At 39.7% G+C, this 18370-nt stretch overlaps 1 protein-coding gene across 9 annotated transcripts in view; it reads right to left on the bottom strand.

Annotated features, from left to right (window-relative positions):
* The window catches only part of LOC120219876 (regucalcin), a 175570-nt gene that overhangs the window by 71339 nt on the left and 85861 nt on the right, over positions 1-18370 (bottom strand). For 8 of the 9 annotated variants that reach the window (XM_039216770.1, XM_039216771.1, XM_039216767.1 and 5 more), the window contains one exon: positions 6448-6605. In XM_039216770.1, the coding sequence (XP_039072701.1) occupies positions 6448-6605 (158 nt within the window). Of the gene's footprint in view, positions 1-6447; positions 6606-16215; positions 16227-18370 lie in introns of those variants that run through there. The other variant, XM_039216768.1, reaches the window with a different exon arrangement.

The following is an 18370-nucleotide window of genomic DNA, read 5'->3' as shown; positions in this document are numbered from 1 at the left end:
TGGTCTCCCTTTCCACGGTTTTAGTCACCCGCAGTCAACCATGGTCTGGAGGCATATGATCCTCCTTCTGAGGTATCGTCAGAAGCCCAATAGTAGCCTAATGCTATGTCACAATGCCCACGTCATTCATCTCATTTCATCTCATCAAGTAGGTGTTTCCTGGGTGGCTCAGTCGGTTAAGCATCCAACTCCGGCTCAGGTCATGATCTCACGATTCATGGGTTTGAGACCCGTGTTGGGCTCTGTGCTGACAGCTCAGAGCCTGGAGCCCACTTTGGATTCTGAAGCCCCCTCTCTCTCTCTGCCATTCCCTGCTCATGCTCTGTGTCCCTCAAAAATAAATAAACGTTAAAAGAAAAAGGAATTAAAGCTTTATTGTAGGTGTGTATGGATAGGAAAAAACATAGTTTGGCACTATGCACTTTCAGGCAACCAGCAGGGGTCTAGGAATGTACCCCTAGCGAATGGGGGAGGGGGACACTACTGTATTGTATTACATTAGATTCATTCTTAAATTTCTCTAACAGATTTATGTTTTGGAATATTTTCTCTAGAGAAGTGAGACTTCTACCAGTAGAAAATAAAGTAACTAGCCAAATAGGTTTTAATTTTACTGAAGCTAACATAATTTTACTATTTTTGTATTTTGTTTAATACAAAAATAATGTATTGAAAGATTTTTTACATCCTGATATTGTCTCTATCCTATTGTGAACTGCTAAAGAATCTTTACTGAAAACTTTTCGCATAGAATTAAGGAATGTCATCATGCTCTTTATGCGCACTTATTTAGGATTTTTAAAATTTGGAAGGGAGGCAGGCAAACCATGAGAGACTCTTAAATGCCGAGAACAAACTGAGGGCTGATGGGAGGGTGATGGGAATGGAGGAGGGCACTTGTGGGGATGAGCACTGGGTGTTATATGGAAACCAACTTGATAATAAACTATTAAAAAAAAACTGACCAGCACACCTTTCAATCTTTGAATGCACATTTCTATTTATATGTCTTTGTGTGCATATGTTGATCTCTTTTCATGGAGCAAAGTATTTTAGTAGCTATTATTGAAGCATGCAAAAGAAAAAGTGACTGGGATAAAAATTTAAAAAATTTTGGAAGGTACGAAGGGTTTTTACAATTAAACAATTATTAACATTTCTTTTTTATATCAAAGTAATACATGATCACTGAAGATACTAGTTTTCAACCTAAAAGCAATCACTGTAAGGTCTCATTATAAAGCATCTACATTTGTTTAGATTTGGCAGTTATGTTAGCAGAAAATACTTTTATTTGTGGCTTTTGGGAGTAAAGCTACTACCTTCTTTTTTTAAAGTAGGCTCCATGCCCAATGTGGAACGCAATGCAGGGGTTTGAACTCACGACCCATCTTTTTTTTTCTTTTCTTTTGCATTTTATTTTAATAGTTTATTGTCAAGTTGATTTCCATATAACACCCAGTGCTCATCCCAACAAGTGCCCTCCTCCATGCCCATCACCCCCACCCCCCTTCCCTTCCCCCCCCATCAGCCCTCAGTTTGTTCTTGGCATTCAAGAGTCTCTCATGGTTTGCCTCTCTCCCTCTATTTTTCCTTCTTCTCCCCCATGGTCCTCCGTTAAGTTCCTCCTAATCCTCCTGTACGTGCAAACATATGGTATTTGTCCTTCTCTGCCGGACTTATTTCGCTCAACACAACACCCTCAAGTTCCATCCACGTTGCTACACATGGCCAGATTTCATTCTTTCTCATTGCCATGTAGTATTCCATCATATCGGTAAACCACATCGTCTAGATCCATTCGTCAGTTGATGGACACTTAGGCTCTTTCCATGTTTTGGCTATTGTGGAGAGTGCTGCTATGAACATTGGGGTTCATGTGCTCCTATGCATCAGCACTCCTGTATCCCTTGGGTAAATTCCTAGCAGTGCTATTGCTGGGTCATAGGGGAGTTCTATTGTTAATTTTTTGAAAAACCTCCACACTGTTTTCATGACCCATCTTTTAATTAAAAACTAAATATTCTCTTGATTGTGTAAATAACTCAACTGTTAACCAGGCACCTCCTTAACTTGTAGGAGTTTTATAGTCTATGAAAACAATACTGAAGTCATATAAAAAGAAACACGCAAAAAGTTATAAAATTAACCAATAAAAAGGAACACAAATACTGTTTTGTCTTAAAGTGTGTGGAAAAAAGTAACATAGTTGGACAGAGTGAAGTATAAATAGAGAAATCAGCATCTCAATTCAAAGTAGGAAAAACTCCCCCCCCCACCAAAGTAGGAAAAAAATATTTATTTTACTTTATTTTTTAATGTTTTATTTATTTCTGAGACAGAGAGAGACAGCGTGAGCAGGGGAGGGTTAGAGAGAGAGGGAGACACAGAATCTGAAACAGGCTCCAGGCTCTGAGCTAGCTCTCAGCACAGAGCCTGACGTGGGGCTCGAACCCATGAACTGTGAGATCATGACCTGAGCCAAAGTCGGATGCTTAACCGATGGAGCCACCCAGGCTCCCCGGAAACAAAATTTTTTAAAGTCACCTTGGTAGATCTGTGAACGAAGGGATTTCAAAAAATAGGACTGGAATTACTTGGCGATTCAAGAACTGTATTTTCTCCCAAAGCGGCATGGTGCGAAGGTGGGTGGGGTTGGGGTCTAGTGCTGGTCACTTTCAAAAAGGAGGCTGCTCAACAAACGAGCAGGGACACACGGACATCCACATGCGACAAAATGAAGCTGGGTCCTAACGCCCCACACCATATACAAAAGTTAACTCAAATGGATCAAAGACCCAAGTGTAGAAGAAATTGTAAGATTCTTGGGCGAAAACAGGTGCAAAACTTTAGAATCCTGGTTTAGGCAATGATTTCTTAGACAGGACACCAAAAGGGAAAGCAACCAAAGCAAAAAATACACTAAACTTCATCAAAACTGAAGACTTTTGTGCTTCAAAGGACACCACCAAGAAAGTGAAAAGACAACTCATAGAATGAGAGAAAATATTTGTAAATCATGTATCTGATAAGAGGCTTGTATCCAGAATATGTAAGGAACTTTTAGAACTCAACAAGAAAACAAAGCCCGATTTTTAAAATGGAGAAAAGATCTGAATAGTTTCTCAAAAGAAAAGCCATATACGAGGTATGCATGGATGTAGTATATAAAAGTGGGACATTCCAAAACTGCTGGTCAGGGGACTTTGTCACCTTATTCACCAGCGGGTCAGATTTTTAGCTGCTGAGGGCATCTATTCCAAAGTGAATGTGATGGAAAGTAAAGAAGACAAGATGATTCACTTTGGCTGTTTGAAAGGAAGAGGAAAAAAAAATCACACAAAGGCTTCTTTTTGTAATAAAGTAGAAGAGCCCTCTTTCAAAAAGAATATACACATGTCTAATAAGCACATGAAGAAAAGATGCTCAACATCAATAGCCATTAGGCAAATGCAACTTAAAACTATGGCAAGATCTGCTTCATATCTGCCAGGATGGCTGTAATCAAAAAGACAAGCGATAACAAGTGTTGGTGAAGACACGGAGAAAATGGAACCCTCACACATTGCTGGTAGGAATGTAAAATGATGCTCTGGAAGACAGTTTGACAGTTCCTCAAAATGTTAAAGACATAGTTACCACAGGACTCAGTAATTCTACTCCTAGGTACATATCCAAGAAAAATGAAAACTAAGTCCACTCAAAAATTTGTGCAAGAACGTTCATAGCAGCATTATTTATAATAGCTAACACCTGGAAAACAATCCAAACATCCATCAACTGATGAACAAATGTGGTATATCCATACAGTGGACTATTATTTGGCCATAATAAGTTAACAAAATGCTGATACATACTCCAACATGGATAAACCCTGAAAATAATATGCGGCACTGAAGAAGTCAGACTCAGAGGCTACACAGTGTATGATTCCATTTGTATGAAATGTCCAGAAAAGGCAACTCCGTAGAGACAGAAAGTAGATGAGTGGTTGTTATAGACTGAATTATGTTCTCCCAAAAATTTAATGTTGAAGCTCTAACTCCCAGTGTGACTACATTTGAAGACGGCACCTATCAGGGAATAACAAAGGCTAAGTGAAGTCCCTAAAGTGGGGGCCTAATCTGGTAGGGTTGGCGGGTCCTTCTAAGAAGAAAAAGAGATGCCAGATCTTGACGTCTCTGTCTCTCCCCCACCCTCTGTGCACCCAGAGGAAAGACCATGTGAGAACACAGTTGAGAATCTTAAAAAAAAAAAAAAAAAAGCTGTATATATAAAAATGCATGAGGTCATGTGACAAACTTGAAACACGACTTGACTGAAGAACATCGTGAAATCTCCCTACCTTCCAATTTCCTATTTAAAAAAATTTTTTAAGTTTATTTATTTATTTTGAAGAGAGAAAGAGTGAGCATGAGCATGAGAGGAGTAGGGGCAGAGAAAGAGGGAGACAGAATCCCAAGCAAACCCCTTGCTGACACAGCGCAGAGCTCAACGCAGGGCTCGAACTCACGAACTATTACATCATGACCAGAGCTGAAAGAGTCAGGTGCTTAACTGACTGAAACACTCAGGTGCCCCCTGCCCCCGCCGATTTCCGAGTTTGATCTAAAGTTTACTTGTTAGTTTGTAGGTTTCCTTACAATAAACTCTTCCAATCAAGTGCTTGAGAAAGTGAAAAAATCTTTTTACTTTTAGTATAGGAAATACAAGCGGTTAAAACAGAAGGTTTATTATTAGCCCTTCCTACTTACTGTGATTCTCTAATCTTTTGTTTGCATGCCCTTCCCTTCCTAGCCTCATCTTTGTTTTTCTTACTTGTAATGTCTTCTGGCTCTTCACTAATTTTCTTTCCTAACATCCACTCATTTGCCTCTTCTCTTCCTCTGTCCTAGTCTCCTTACATCAGTAAGTGTGCGCTGAAAACCTATTTGACAGCAGGAGCTCTGCTTTTAGGTAGCTTATAGTCACATCTTGTCGTCTTTCTTTTCTCTTCTAATCGCGCACTGCTGTGCCTTCCTGTGCCCGCTATCAACATTTTCTTACCCATTTTTATACTCCTCTATTAGTGATGCTTGTCCATATGTATGTCTATAGGCTCCCCGATGTTACCGCTACGGTATATAAGAATACGGACAAGAAGGACATGAAAATGTCTAACTTGTGTGTTCATTCCCGATGCTGTTCTGATGTTTAGGAGACAGGAGGCGGTGCTGACGGTGATGGAGCTAGTGAGGCTCAGGAAATGTGCTGGGCAAGACCGGAGCTTCCTCTCTCCGTGGGTGGGGGAGCCTGAGCTCGGGTTTCTAGAAGTGATCTGACAAGCATTTTGGGGGCACGACGAGGACCTAAGAACTTGAGGCGAGGGCCACAGAATTCAAAGATGTAATCTCTGCCCTTTGAGAACCTAACATGTGCCAGAAAAGGACAGATGCACAATAAGATACTTCCCATAGTATGCAGTGGGGCCCACCAATTCCCTCATCTGGTGATATTCCTTCCGTTCCTTCCTTCCTTCCCTGATTCAAACTTATACCAAGCATTTTATTTCATGTCAGCCTTTGTGCAAAGCACTGGGGAGCACAAAGACCAATATGAAAAAACGGCTTCCAAACCAGTCATCACTTTTTAAAAAAAATTTTTAATGTTTGTTTAGCTTTGTGTGAGACAGAGAGATCGAAAGAGAGAGGGAGAGAGATCGTGAGTGGGGGAGGGGCAGACAGAGAGGGAGACACAGAATCGGAAGGAGGCTCTAGGCTCTGAGCTGTCAGCACAGAGCCCGACGCGGGGCTCAAACTCATAAGCTGTTGACGTCATGACCTGAGCCAAAGTCGGACGCTCAACCGACTGAGCCACCCAGGTGTCCCAGTCATTACTCTTGAGGAGCTGAACTTCATACTTCCTCTGGCAGAAAAGTCCTCTCCTACTTAAACTTTCTTCTCAAGACTTTGTAAATGAAGCTTATGTGCTCACAGTCAACCCGATATTCCAGTCATCCCCTTTCATTTGGGTTTATGCGTTTCACAAACTATATGTTTTGGCCCTCTATTTACAGATGCTATCACTAGTGATAGGCCCCTATTATAATGAAGCACCTTCTCACGAGGTTATATATTAACAGGATTCTTAGAAGGTTATCTCATTAATGCTCTGTTTCTCTTCAAAGACTAGTAAATGCTACTAGACTTGGAAATCCTAGTCTCCAAAACCTTATCACAAGTTCAGACTGGACTTCAAAAATAGTTTAACTCTGTGAATGGGCACATATTATATTCCTAAATAAATGAGCTTGACTTTAACTACTGGCCTACCCCACCCTCAGACCATTTGCCACTGGTGGCAGTATGTGACTTTGTATTATAATGTATAATTACCCACTGAAAGTCTCTCCCCAGCCAGCACACAGACAACCATAAGAGCATTCATTCCTTAAATCAAAGAAAATACCTGACAGAAGGCTGTGGAACATTTTCTGGACTGGCTGGTACCTGGACTCCCTTTTCCCATTCTTCCTTCCATGTATCCGCAAAGAGGTAATAGCTGTCAGGACTAATGTGGTGAGAATCAGGAAGTTTCATGGCACTGATGAGGTCCTTCCGGAATACCTGGGAAGACATTGTACACACTTTGAGAGGACCATCACTATGAAACTAAGACCATTTAATGTTCTCCTTTTAAAAAGACTATCCTACCCACTCTACGCTTTAACAAGAGACATCTTTAACTTCCTAAATGGCCAGATCAACTTCTATTTGGAAAGGGTCTGAAGCACCAACAGGGAAGCCAGTCTGTTGTGGATTTAATACAGAATAAAGAAATCCTTCTTGGGGCACCTGGGTGGCTCAGTTGGTCGAGCGTCCGACTCTCGATTTCGGCTCAGGTTATGATCACACCGTTCGTGAGATCAAACCCCACATTGGGCTCTGCACTGAGAGCATGGAGCCTTCTTAGGATTCTCTCTCTGCCCCTCCCCTGCTCACTTTCTCGCTCTCAAAATAAATAAATAAACGTTAAAAAAAAAAAAAAGAAATCCTTCTTGAATTATTTCCTAAGGCTCTTTGAATTTAAATCAACAATACAGGTTACTCTAAAACAGTTTGTATAAAACAAACAATGCTTAACACTTTCAAATTAAGCAGTTAAGTATCCTTTGGTTACTTATTTATTTAGCCATCACTTTATTTTTTTTTAAGTATTTACTCGGACACATGGACAAGTTATAAAAATAGTACAGAGCTCCCATATACCCTTCATATAGTTTCTTCTAATGTTAAAGTACAGTTAGCTAAACCAGAAAATTGACATTGCTATAATACTATTAATTAAGCTACAGACTTTATTAAAAGGTTACTAATTTTCCCATTAATGTTCTCCTGATCCAGATTTCAATCCAGAATCCCACACTGCAATTAGTTGTCATGTCTCCTTCGTATTCTCCAATATGTGAGGCTTTGTCAGTCTTTCCTGGTCTTTCAAGACCTTGACACTTTTGAAGAGTACTGGTCATGTATTTTAGAGTAGATCCCCACAGTTTGGGTTTGTCTGCCATTTTCTCATGATTAAAGCTATCATTCTGTGGCATGAATACCACAGAAATGATGCCGTGCCCTTCTTGTTTCATTCTGTCACGGATGTAGAATGTCAATGTCCTGTCAGTGGTGATGTTACACTTGATCGCTTCGTTAAGGAAGAGTCTTGCTGGTTTTCTCCACTGTTACATTACTGTAGTTCCCTTTGTAATTTATAAATATGCTAGAGGAGAGACTTTGGGAGTATAAAAACATCCCATTTCTCCTCAAACTGTCACGAGCTAATTTTAGTGTCCACTGGTGGATAACTTGCCTGCAACAATTATTGCTGTAGTGTTCTAATGGTGATTTTCTACATCCCGTAGTCCTTCTACATCTCTTGATTGGAATTCTTCTAGAAGAAAGATCTGTCCTTTCTTCCCCCTTGTTTTTCAATTATTTAGTTAGATCATTAAAGACTTGTGGTTAGCTCTTTACTCTTCGAGTTTGTTTTACCTTTGATCACTGGGAGCTCTTTCGGCATGGCTAGCATCTGTGCTCTTTCAATGTATCCCATACTTTTTGGAGTATTTCCTTAACTCCTTACATTACAACACGCTCCAGGCATGTTTAGATCTTTTAACTGCTTATAAGAGCTATTGATTTTATATGTTAACTTCACTGAATTCTTTTATTGCTTGAGTTAGTCTTATCATTGATTTTCCTATGGTTTTCCCGATGTATTATCATATCATCTGCAAACAGTGTTTCAGATCTTCTTTACCTAGTCTCTGTCTCTACTTGGTTTCTCTTGTTTAACTGCATTGGCAAATACTGTACTAATATATGGAATAGTAATGGGGATACTGGATACATCTGCCTTCTGCCTGAAATTGGGGGGAATACCTCTAGTGTTCCCCATGAACTAAGATACAAGGTTGAGGATTATGGTATGTATATTGTATAGATGTTAAACTATCTTACAGTTCCTTTTTTCTTGAATGTTTTCGAATGCCTGGGTATTGAATCTTGTTAAAGGCTTATATGTATAAAGGAGAATAATTATATAATTATTTTCCTTAGAGATACTATTAGACATATGATAATATTATATTTCTTAATACCAAACAAACTTGCATTTCTGGAATGAATGTTACTTGGTCATGGCACACCTTCTTTTATTTAGCATTTATCATATTCATGAGTGATATTTATCTTAAGTTTTCTTTCTTTTTTTAAATTACCTTTGTCTTTTAGGTTTAGGTATCAATGTTATGCATGTTTCATAAAAGGAATTCAAACATTTTCGTTGTTAACAATGCTATATAATAATTTGAGAATTACTGGACTATCTGGTCCCTATGAAACCATCTGAACCTGATGCTTTAAAATTTTTTTTAATGTTTATTTACTTTTGTGAGAGAGACAGAGAGACAGAGAGACAGAGAGACAGAGAGAGAGAGAGAGAGAGAGAGAGAGAGAGAGAGGGAGGGAGACAGAGAGCGAGGAAACACAGAATCTGGAGCAGACTCCAGGCTCCGAGCTGTCAGCAGAGTCCAACATGGGGCTTGAACCCACGAACTGTGAGATCATGACCTGATCCACTCAGCCGCCACTGGACTTGGTGCTTTTATTGTACAGTAGTTCCTAATAATATTCTCTATTTCTTTGGAAATTGATCACTTTAAGCTTTCTACCTAGTCAAATGGAGTCAACTTTGTTAAACTGTATTTTCACAGGGAGTTATCTATCATATCCAGTTTTTCAAATTTATTTCTGCAGAGGCTTGCAAAGTATAGGCAGTTCTACTTTGCACACAAGTGTGGGACCATAAAAATGGTGGTACATATAGAAACTGTGAAAAGCAAAATTAATAATGGGAGAAATTATGATTTTTCTCTGCCCTTAAAACATTTTGGTCAAAATATGAGAAACTCTTATTGTTGGCTATAGGTGTATAAAAAATGAAAAACATAATTAATATTTATTTAGTATACTGTAATTAAACATTGGGAACATTAAGAATTTAATGTTCATTTAAAAATTTATCAGGAGTATGTGAAACAATGCTTGCCTCCTTTTTCTTATAAGATATGGAACAAACATCTGGGATGTTTTTTAAAAAAATTTTGATTTGTTTGTACTTCCCCTTTCATCCAAGAGTTGTTTAATAGGTTTTAAAATTTCCATGGGTAAGGACATTCCTGTTTTTGTTCGTAATTTCGGATTTTACTGCACTGTGACCAGAGTTTTTGTTTATATCATGTCTACATAATGGAAATGTTTTTCCTTGTGACTTAATATTTGATCATTCTCTAAGTGTACATTTGAGAAGGTGTATTCTCCATTATACCTAATATCAAGGTTTAGAGTTGGATATATATTAATCAGAGGTACCTTACTGCTTAAGTTGTTTAGATCTTCTATCTCCTTACTTTTTTGTTCACTTAATCTGATACTGAGAGAGGTGTATGAAAGCCGCCTATGGCTTGTGTGTTTCTATCTACGTCTCCTTGATTCGTCTACAGTTCTTAATCCGTAAAGGTGGTTGTTGTGTAGGTCAGTGTATAAATGCACCTAAGTATTACATCTTCATGGTGAGTTGTAGCTTTTAACATTAAAAAGTCGTCTTTGAGGCGCCCGGGTGGCTCAGTGGGTTAAGTGTCCCACTTCAGCTCAGGTCATGATCTCATGGTTTGTGGGTTTGAGCCCAACGTCGGGCTCTGTGCTGACAGCTCGGAGCCTGCAGCCTGCTTCAGATTCTGTGTCTCCCTCTCTCCCTGCCCCTCCCCCACTCATGCTCTCTCAAAAATAAACAAACATTAAAAAAATGTTCAAAAGTCTTCTTTGTTTTGGGGTGCTTGATTTCTATTTCGTCTAATATGAGGCTCACTCCTCCTCCTACCATCTTCCTGTTATATCTTTGTCCATCTCTTTTTTTTTTTAAGCCTTTCTGAATAGACGTTTTAGGCATATTTTTGTATACAGCATATAGCTGCATCTTGTTTCCTGAGTCAAAATAATATTTTTTCTTTAATAGATGTTAAGCCCATTCATATTTACTGGCATGACACAGATATTTGGTCTCAACTGTCATATTTGATAATTACATGATTATATTTCCTTGTGTGTCTTTCTCTACCAGATGCATATTCTTTGCTCTTTTAATTACAATAGGTTTTCTTTTTGCATTTAAGATTTGTATTTTTATTCTATTTGTTATCTTTGTACTTGGATATTTAAAAACTGTCCTTAGTTTCATTTTCTTTTTTACCCTTTTACTACCTGGTTTATCAGTTTTGATTGCTCTCGGTAAACTCCTCAGAGGCGAGGAGGATAGGAATGAAACGGCGACCATGGTAGCTGAGAGGACCCCAGTGCGAGCCGAGCCTTAACCGTATCCCTGGCAAGGGAGTCATGGCTGTGGGATCACTTCAAAGGCCAGAGGTAGAGGCTGATGATAGGAGTACAGCTACAACTTGGACTCGGGGAAACAAAGAAATTCCTCACAGCTCATTTTCTGCACCCCACGTACAATCAGGCACTGTCAGTATGGCAACCACGATCCATGTGAAGTTTGATGTACTGTTATCCTCTGGTTGAAAGGGTCCCTGGGTGACGAAGGGTCACAGAAATATGCTTACCAGCCTGAAAACATGACTCAAATGGCCATAGCTTTGTGATTCTGCCTTTTCAACAACAGAAAAAAGTATCCCAGGAGATCTTAAGCTAACCTGGCAATGATTTCAGTGCTAAAGGCCCAGCTGGTGTAGAAGCAATGAGGCAATATACTTTCATATAAAAGTATACATGCACTGGTCTATACGTCAGCTACGAGTTTCTAATCCTAAAAAAATTCAACCAACCACTGGCAGGCCAAAGATAAACATGTGCACATTTTTGGAAGGTCAAAGGAAAAAACGCTATCAATCATTTTCGCCTTTAATGCTAATCAAGGTTCTCCGAGGAGAAACGCTGTTCAAATTCTGTTTAACATGAAAGTAGAGGCACAGAGCGTGATCTAATAAAGCGGTTAATTCTCTGTTGGTGCAGTTCTGCTTCAACTGACAACATTTCAGAGTATAGGACTGAACTATCACATAATCAAATGATGCCATTTAAATGAATAAAGACTCATTCCATTTGCTACTTTGCAGGGACAACTCTGCAAATGCCTGTTGCTTCCACTCAGGGAAAATTTAGAATTACTATGACCTGAGCGAAGCAGAGAAGGAAACCAACCTTAAACCTCATGCTGGTGGCCAGGTGGCAACAAAATGACCTACCTAGCAAGAATCCTAGCCAATTAAAGTTAATTGGGTGCTGTGCAGGGAGAAAGCTGTCTACAGGGAAAAAAAACTGGTGGTTTATTACATAACGCTTTGTATAAGGGGGGTAAGAGAGGATCACAGACATGTCCATTTAACATGTTCTGCATAGAGCTTAGTGTTCTGGAAGGCTGGGAGGAGAAACTCAATCACCATTTTCCTCAACACTGATCCATTTCTATAAATGACTAGAATGCCTTTAATGAGCCAGTGGTTAAGTAGCGGTCACAATTTACAATTGTGCTAATCAACTGCTGTCTTTGGGAGAGACAGTGCTGTGGGAAATCCTATGTTAGGTCTGGAAAAAAATATCAGAGCTAAGTATTTTCAACCTCCTAAATTATTTCCTTGTTTTCCATGTGATACGCTTCACAAAATAAATGAACGGATTTGCAAATTATGCTTCGGACCTAATAATGTCACACCATCTCATGTAGCTTAAGCCCTATCTTTATACTTGATGTAACTGCTTCTGAAAATCTGTTCTGTATAGTTTCCTAAGTAGCCTGGAAACATATTGTAATTGTAGTGAGTAGAATGGTGGCCTCCCCAAAAGATAGGCATACATTCTAATTTCTGGAACCTGCAAATATTACCTTATTTGGAAAAGGGATCTTTGCAGATATAAATACTGTACGGACTCTGAGATGAAGAGATCATCCCAGAATCTTCGGGTGGGCCCTAAATCCAATGACCAGTGCTCTCACAAGAGAAAGACAGAGACAGATTTAAGACAGAACAGGAGGAAGCAGTGTGACCACGGAAGGCAGAGTTTGGGGTGACTCCCTGATCCACAAGTCAATAAATGCAGACAGTCTTCGGAACCTAGAAGTCAGAGGGAAGGGATGGACTCTCCCCCAGTGGCCTGGCCGATTTTGAACTTCTGGCCTCAGAACTGTGAGAAAGTAAATTCCGGTTGTTTTAAGCCACCCAGTTTGTGGTCATTTGTTACAGCAGCCCCAGTAAACTCATACACATGTTTACCAAACAAAAGGGTAACTTGAAGACTCTAGACAAAAAGAGATAAAAGCAGAGGCCAGTGAAATCTGGCCCCTGTCCACGGCTTCAGAAATACCAAACCTCCAGGGAACATTCTGTGAAGTCTGGAAACCTCAGACTGCGGGAACGCCAATTAACTCATACCTATTTTTCTTAAGCAAATGGAGGCTAAACCTAATGACTATTATAATTTTCCTTCCACTTTTAGAGAAAAATAGCAGACTTATATGATAAGCCTGATTTCAATTTTATAAGCCAGCCAGATTAAATAGCATCAGATCCAAGGTTTCCAGAGAAGCATTTTTACTCAAGGCAGAGTACAAGAGTCTGCTTTATCTTGCTGTAGAAACATCCCAGGCATGAGGCAGAACATAAAATGCCGAAGAAGGGATAGGAATGTAAGTTCAGTGCTCAGGCAGATATCTGCAAAGTGATATGAAATATATTTACCAAACTGGTCTCATGAATCTGCTTTTGATAAGAAAAGGAATTTTTGTAAATGAATACAGGCAAACAAAATAGCTTTAGTGTATCCTGGATAGAGGTGTGAGTTTTATACACACACATATACACGTATTTGCATATATTTTCATAAAGACACAATAAAAGGTTTTAAAAACGGTTAATTCTGGGGAGGGGGTAGAAAATAGGGATGAGAGACAGACAAAAGCTCAATCTCTCTGAATGCACTTTGTGTCACAGTTGGATGTCTGAATCAGGCAAGGGCTTTACACAGTCAAAAATGAAATTGAAAGTCTTCAAAGAATGGAATATGGGGGCGTCTGGGTGGTTCGACTCTTGATTTTGGCTCAGGTCACGATCTCATGGTCTGTGAGACTGAGCCCCGCGTCCAGCTCTGTGCCAACTGTGCGGAGCCTGCTTGTCACTCTCTCTCTCCCTCTCAAAAAAAAAAAAAAAAAGAAAGGAATATAGGATGAGGGACAGACAACCCAGACTGGTCTACTGGATTCGCCAACTAATTTGGGACAAATTATTTAAATTCTGTGTCTCCGTTTACTCATCTCTAAAATGGGGATCATAAGGGGCGCCTGGGTGGCTTAGTCGGTTAAAGCGTCCGAATTTCGCTTAGGTCATGATCTCGCAGTTCGTGGGTTCGAGCCCCGCGTCGGGCTCTGTGCTGACTGCCAGCTCAGAGCCTGGAGCCTGTTTCAGTCTGTGACTCCCTCTCTCTCTGACCCTCCCCTGCTCACGCTCTCTCTCTCTCTCTCCTAGAAATAAAAAAAATAAATAAAAAGACATTAAAAAAATAAAAATAAAATAAAAATAAAACAGGGATAATAAAAACACCCTGTAATAAAAACATGTGTTTTAAGAAGTAAATGGATGAGTTTGCATAAAGGGCATAGCATGATATTGGGCTCGTGGTAAGTGCTAAACAAATTCTAGCTGCAGTTATTATTCTCTTATCATCACTGTCCCAGCTTTACTTCTAAAAGCAGAAGGAAGTATGTAGCTGAGTTCTCCTATCTAGTCCATAGAGTAATCATCGATAGGATAAAGGAGATGTGAGTTCACGGCTCAACTAAAATGTGCATGGTTTGGCCCCCAAAGACGGGATTCCCAATGAAGAGGCCCATCAAAAACTTCAGAAAACACTCTATAGGCCACAAGGTAACACAGAAACTTCGCAAAAATAAAGCCTGACATTTGATGCTAACTGAAAGATTATGAATGAAGGAACGAGATGCTGACACTGACCTAGGTAATGAAGTTGAGAAGTTTTAGAAGTTCTTAATTGTGTGCCTATTTTACATGCACTGGTAGTTTCCCCAAAAGTTCCTGAAACAAAAAACCTTTGTACTTACCAGATATCTGCTCATTTATGGTCAAAGAGGGGATTCACAGGCTAACATACAGCCCAGAAGCTATGCCAAGTCCAACAGGGCATGTACATCTTGGCCCCTCAGATGCTTGCAGAAACAAAGGAGGCCTCACTATGAATTCGATTAGAATATCAATGCCTAACCTGCCAGAGCCACAAAATGAAAATGTCCTTCACGGACAGCTCTGGCTCTTACTGCTCTCATTAACATCTCTCAGTGGGCAGCTTCTTAAAGCACAGCTAGTCTGAACATTTCTGTGACATTTTTTTAGAGGAAAAGCCAAAAAAACACATTTACTTCCTGTATGACACAAACGGGAAAACTGTCTGGTCCATGTGAATGTAGCAAAGAAACGGATTCGTTGTGATTCACAGTCACTTAAATCTGAAACTATACATAAATGACCACAAACTGATGAGACACCCCAAGAGCACAAAAAAAAACCCCAGTTGCAATGTGGTTAACTATATTTAATCAAAAGAAATTAACTGTAATTTCTTAGATTCTGAGAACTTCTCTGATTTTCTTAGAATTACACATTCTTGAGGTGAAAAAAAAAAAAAAAGACATGCAGGTCATCTAAAAGAACTGGCCCCTTGAAGCAGAGAAAACCTGGTAAAGAATACAAGCCTGTTCTTACATGCCGATGAAGGTACCCTGTACTGTCAGGACACTGTGTCCCACACCAGTTTTTCCAACGGAGCAAAGCTTGTTCAATTTCTAAGTTGAAATCTTTAAAGATCATGTAAATATTTCTTCACAGAAATATTTTTCAAATAGTTAAAACAGACCTCAGTTTTCTTATAAAGAACAAACAGGACATTTTTGATGGCTTGGGGTTGACATCAACTGAAACATCAATTACCATAAAGCAATGTACTTTTGGGCGGCTTAGGTAGGTCTGATTACTCCCCTTACCCACTACCAAACAGAGGTGTATGCGTCCTGGCAAGGGAAGAGGGGGAGCAACGGAGTATGGTTGGAGATCGGGACGATTTTCACACAAGAGATGACATCTGAGGTTTACTTTGCAAGTGTTTCTCCCGTCCCTCACTGTCCCTTTTTTGTACAGTAAGTGTGTATTTGCAAGTTTGGTAGTTTTGGTCTCCTGTGGGTCAGAAAACCAAAGAATCAATCAAGAAATACAGGTAAAGTGACGCAAACAGGCGCTCTCTGAGGGTATTGCAGTGTTCTCGGCTGAGTTAAAATATGCGAGCTTTCACTCGGTTGCTACGAAAGTCTTGGACATAATAAATGAGACTCTGGAACTACAGATGATATGCTATCAATCCTTTAAGATAGATTGATACGTTTTATAGACTAGTCAGACTAATATATGTGAAAATATCCTGGCTTTTTAGAAAGAATAGAAGACTTTTTAATACATTCAAATTAATCATCTGGTACTATGTGCTTTTTCTATGGCAACTGGCTTTTTATTTATTTTTTATTTTTTTAAAGTTTATTTATTTTTTGAGAGAGACAGAGACAGTGCAAGTGGGGAAGGAGCAGACACAGAGGGATAGAGAGAAAAACCTAAGCAGGCTCTGTGCTGCCAACACAGAGCCCGATGCAGGGCTTGAACTCATAAACAGTGAGATCATGACCTGAGCCAAAACGAAAGTCCGACCCTTAACTGACTGAGCCACCCAAGTGCCCCACAACTGGCTTTAAAAAAACATCTCTTTAAGAGTATGGGTCCTTTTGAGAATCAGATGAAGGCTACTAGTGGCGAACCTCAGTCTCCATGTGTTACGTGGCTGGGGGGTGGGGGGGATGGGGAAGAAGCCTTCATCTAGAAGATGGAAGAATTCTAAGGACAGCGACTGAGAATTCCAGAGAATACCTGCTACAGGCAGACTGGGGAATAGGAGGGCAGGGACAAAAAACCTCTACCCCTAGCGTACACTTGCCCCATCTCACCCCAGAAACAGGGCCTCTATTGCTGGACTGAGATGTAATCAGAAGGCTGGAGAACGACGTCTCTCCCCAGTACTCTACCACCATGCTAAAGCCTCCAGTGATAATGACAGTGGCTTATACTGGGAGAGCTGCAAAAGACAGACTCTCTCGGAGGACAGGCACAGACGGAAGACTCTAATCCAAGACAGGAGACAAAAACAGATGAATTAGAGAAGTCCCTGGTGACCACGGCAGTAACAAATTTCAAACACTCTCTTACATTGGTGGCAGGAGTGTAAACTGACGAGGCCCTTTTGGAAAACAGCCTGGTGTTTCCTCAGATAGTTAACTAGAGTTACCATATGACTCAGCAATTCCACACCTAGGTGTATACTCAAGGCAACTGAAAACATATGTTCACATAAAAACTTGGACATGAATGCTCATAGTAGCATTATTCATAATACTCCAAAGATGGAGACCACCAAAATGTCATTAATGAATGGCTAAATAAAATGTGACATACCCATACAATGGAATATCATTCAGTCATTAAAAGAAAGGAACTACTTGATAAACGCTACAACATGGATGAACCCTGAAAACATTATGCTAAGTTTAAGAAGTCGGACACAAAAAGCTGTATACTATATGACTTTATTTATATGAAATGTCCAGAACAGGCAGATCCATACATACATCTCTAGTATGTAGAGAAAATATTTAAGACAGTTATTTCATAAAGGCGGGGATGGACAAACGAACCTAGATGGCGGTAGGGTTCCTTTTCTTTTTTCCTATTTAAGGAGGCTCCACACCCAGTGTGGCACCTGAACTCACGACCCTGAGATCAAGAGTTGCAAGCTCTTGGCACATTCTCCAAGATAGATCACATACTGGGACATAAATCAGCCCTCAATAAATATAAAAGATCTGAGATCATACCATGCACACTGTCAGATCACAATGCTTTGAAACTTGAAATCAATTACAGGAAGAAGTCTGGAAAACCTCCAAAAACATGGAGGTTAAAGATCACCCTACTAAAGAATGAATGGGCCAATCAGGCAATTAGAGATGAACTTAAAAAATATATGGAAACAAATGAAAATGAAAACACAACAATCCAAAATCTTTGGGATGCGGCAAAGGCAGTCCTAAGAGGAAAGTACATTGCTCTCCAGGCCTATTTCAAGAGATTAGAAAAAGCGCAAGTCCAAAATCTAACAGCTCACCTAAAGGAACTAGAGGCAGAGCAACAAGAATGCCCTAAACCCAGTAGAAGAGGAGAAACAGTAAAAATTAGAGCAGAAATAAACAACAAAGAGACCAAAGAAACACTTGAACAGATCAATGAAACCACGAGTTGGTTTTTTGAAAAAATAAACAAAATTGACAAACCTCTAGCCAGACTTATCAAAAAGAAGAGAGAGAGCACCCAAATAGACAAAATTATGAATGAAAATGGACTTATTACAACCAATCCCTCAGAAACACAAGCAATTATCAGGAAATACTATGAAAAATTATATGCCAACAAATTGGACAACTTAGAAGAAATGGATAAATTCCGAAACACACACTCACTACCAAAATTCACACGGGAAGAAATAGAAAACCTGAACAGACCCAGAACGAGTGAAGAAATCGAATCAGTGATCAAAAATCTCCCAACAAATAAGAGCCCTGGACCTGATGGCTTCCCTGGGGAATTCTACCAGACATTTAAAACAGAATTAATCCCAATTCTTCTCAAGCTATTCCAAAAAATAGAAATCGAAGGAAAACT

The sequence above is a fragment of the Hyaena hyaena genome, unplaced genomic scaffold, assembly GCF_003009895.1.
Source record: "Hyaena hyaena isolate Hyena2069 unplaced genomic scaffold, ASM300989v1 scaffold_658, whole genome shotgun sequence".
NCBI classification, from domain to species: domain Eukaryota; kingdom Metazoa; phylum Chordata; class Mammalia; order Carnivora; family Hyaenidae; genus Hyaena; species Hyaena hyaena.
The sequence above is the reverse complement of the archived record's forward strand: the minus strand, read 5'-3'. Positions and strand labels throughout refer to the sequence as shown.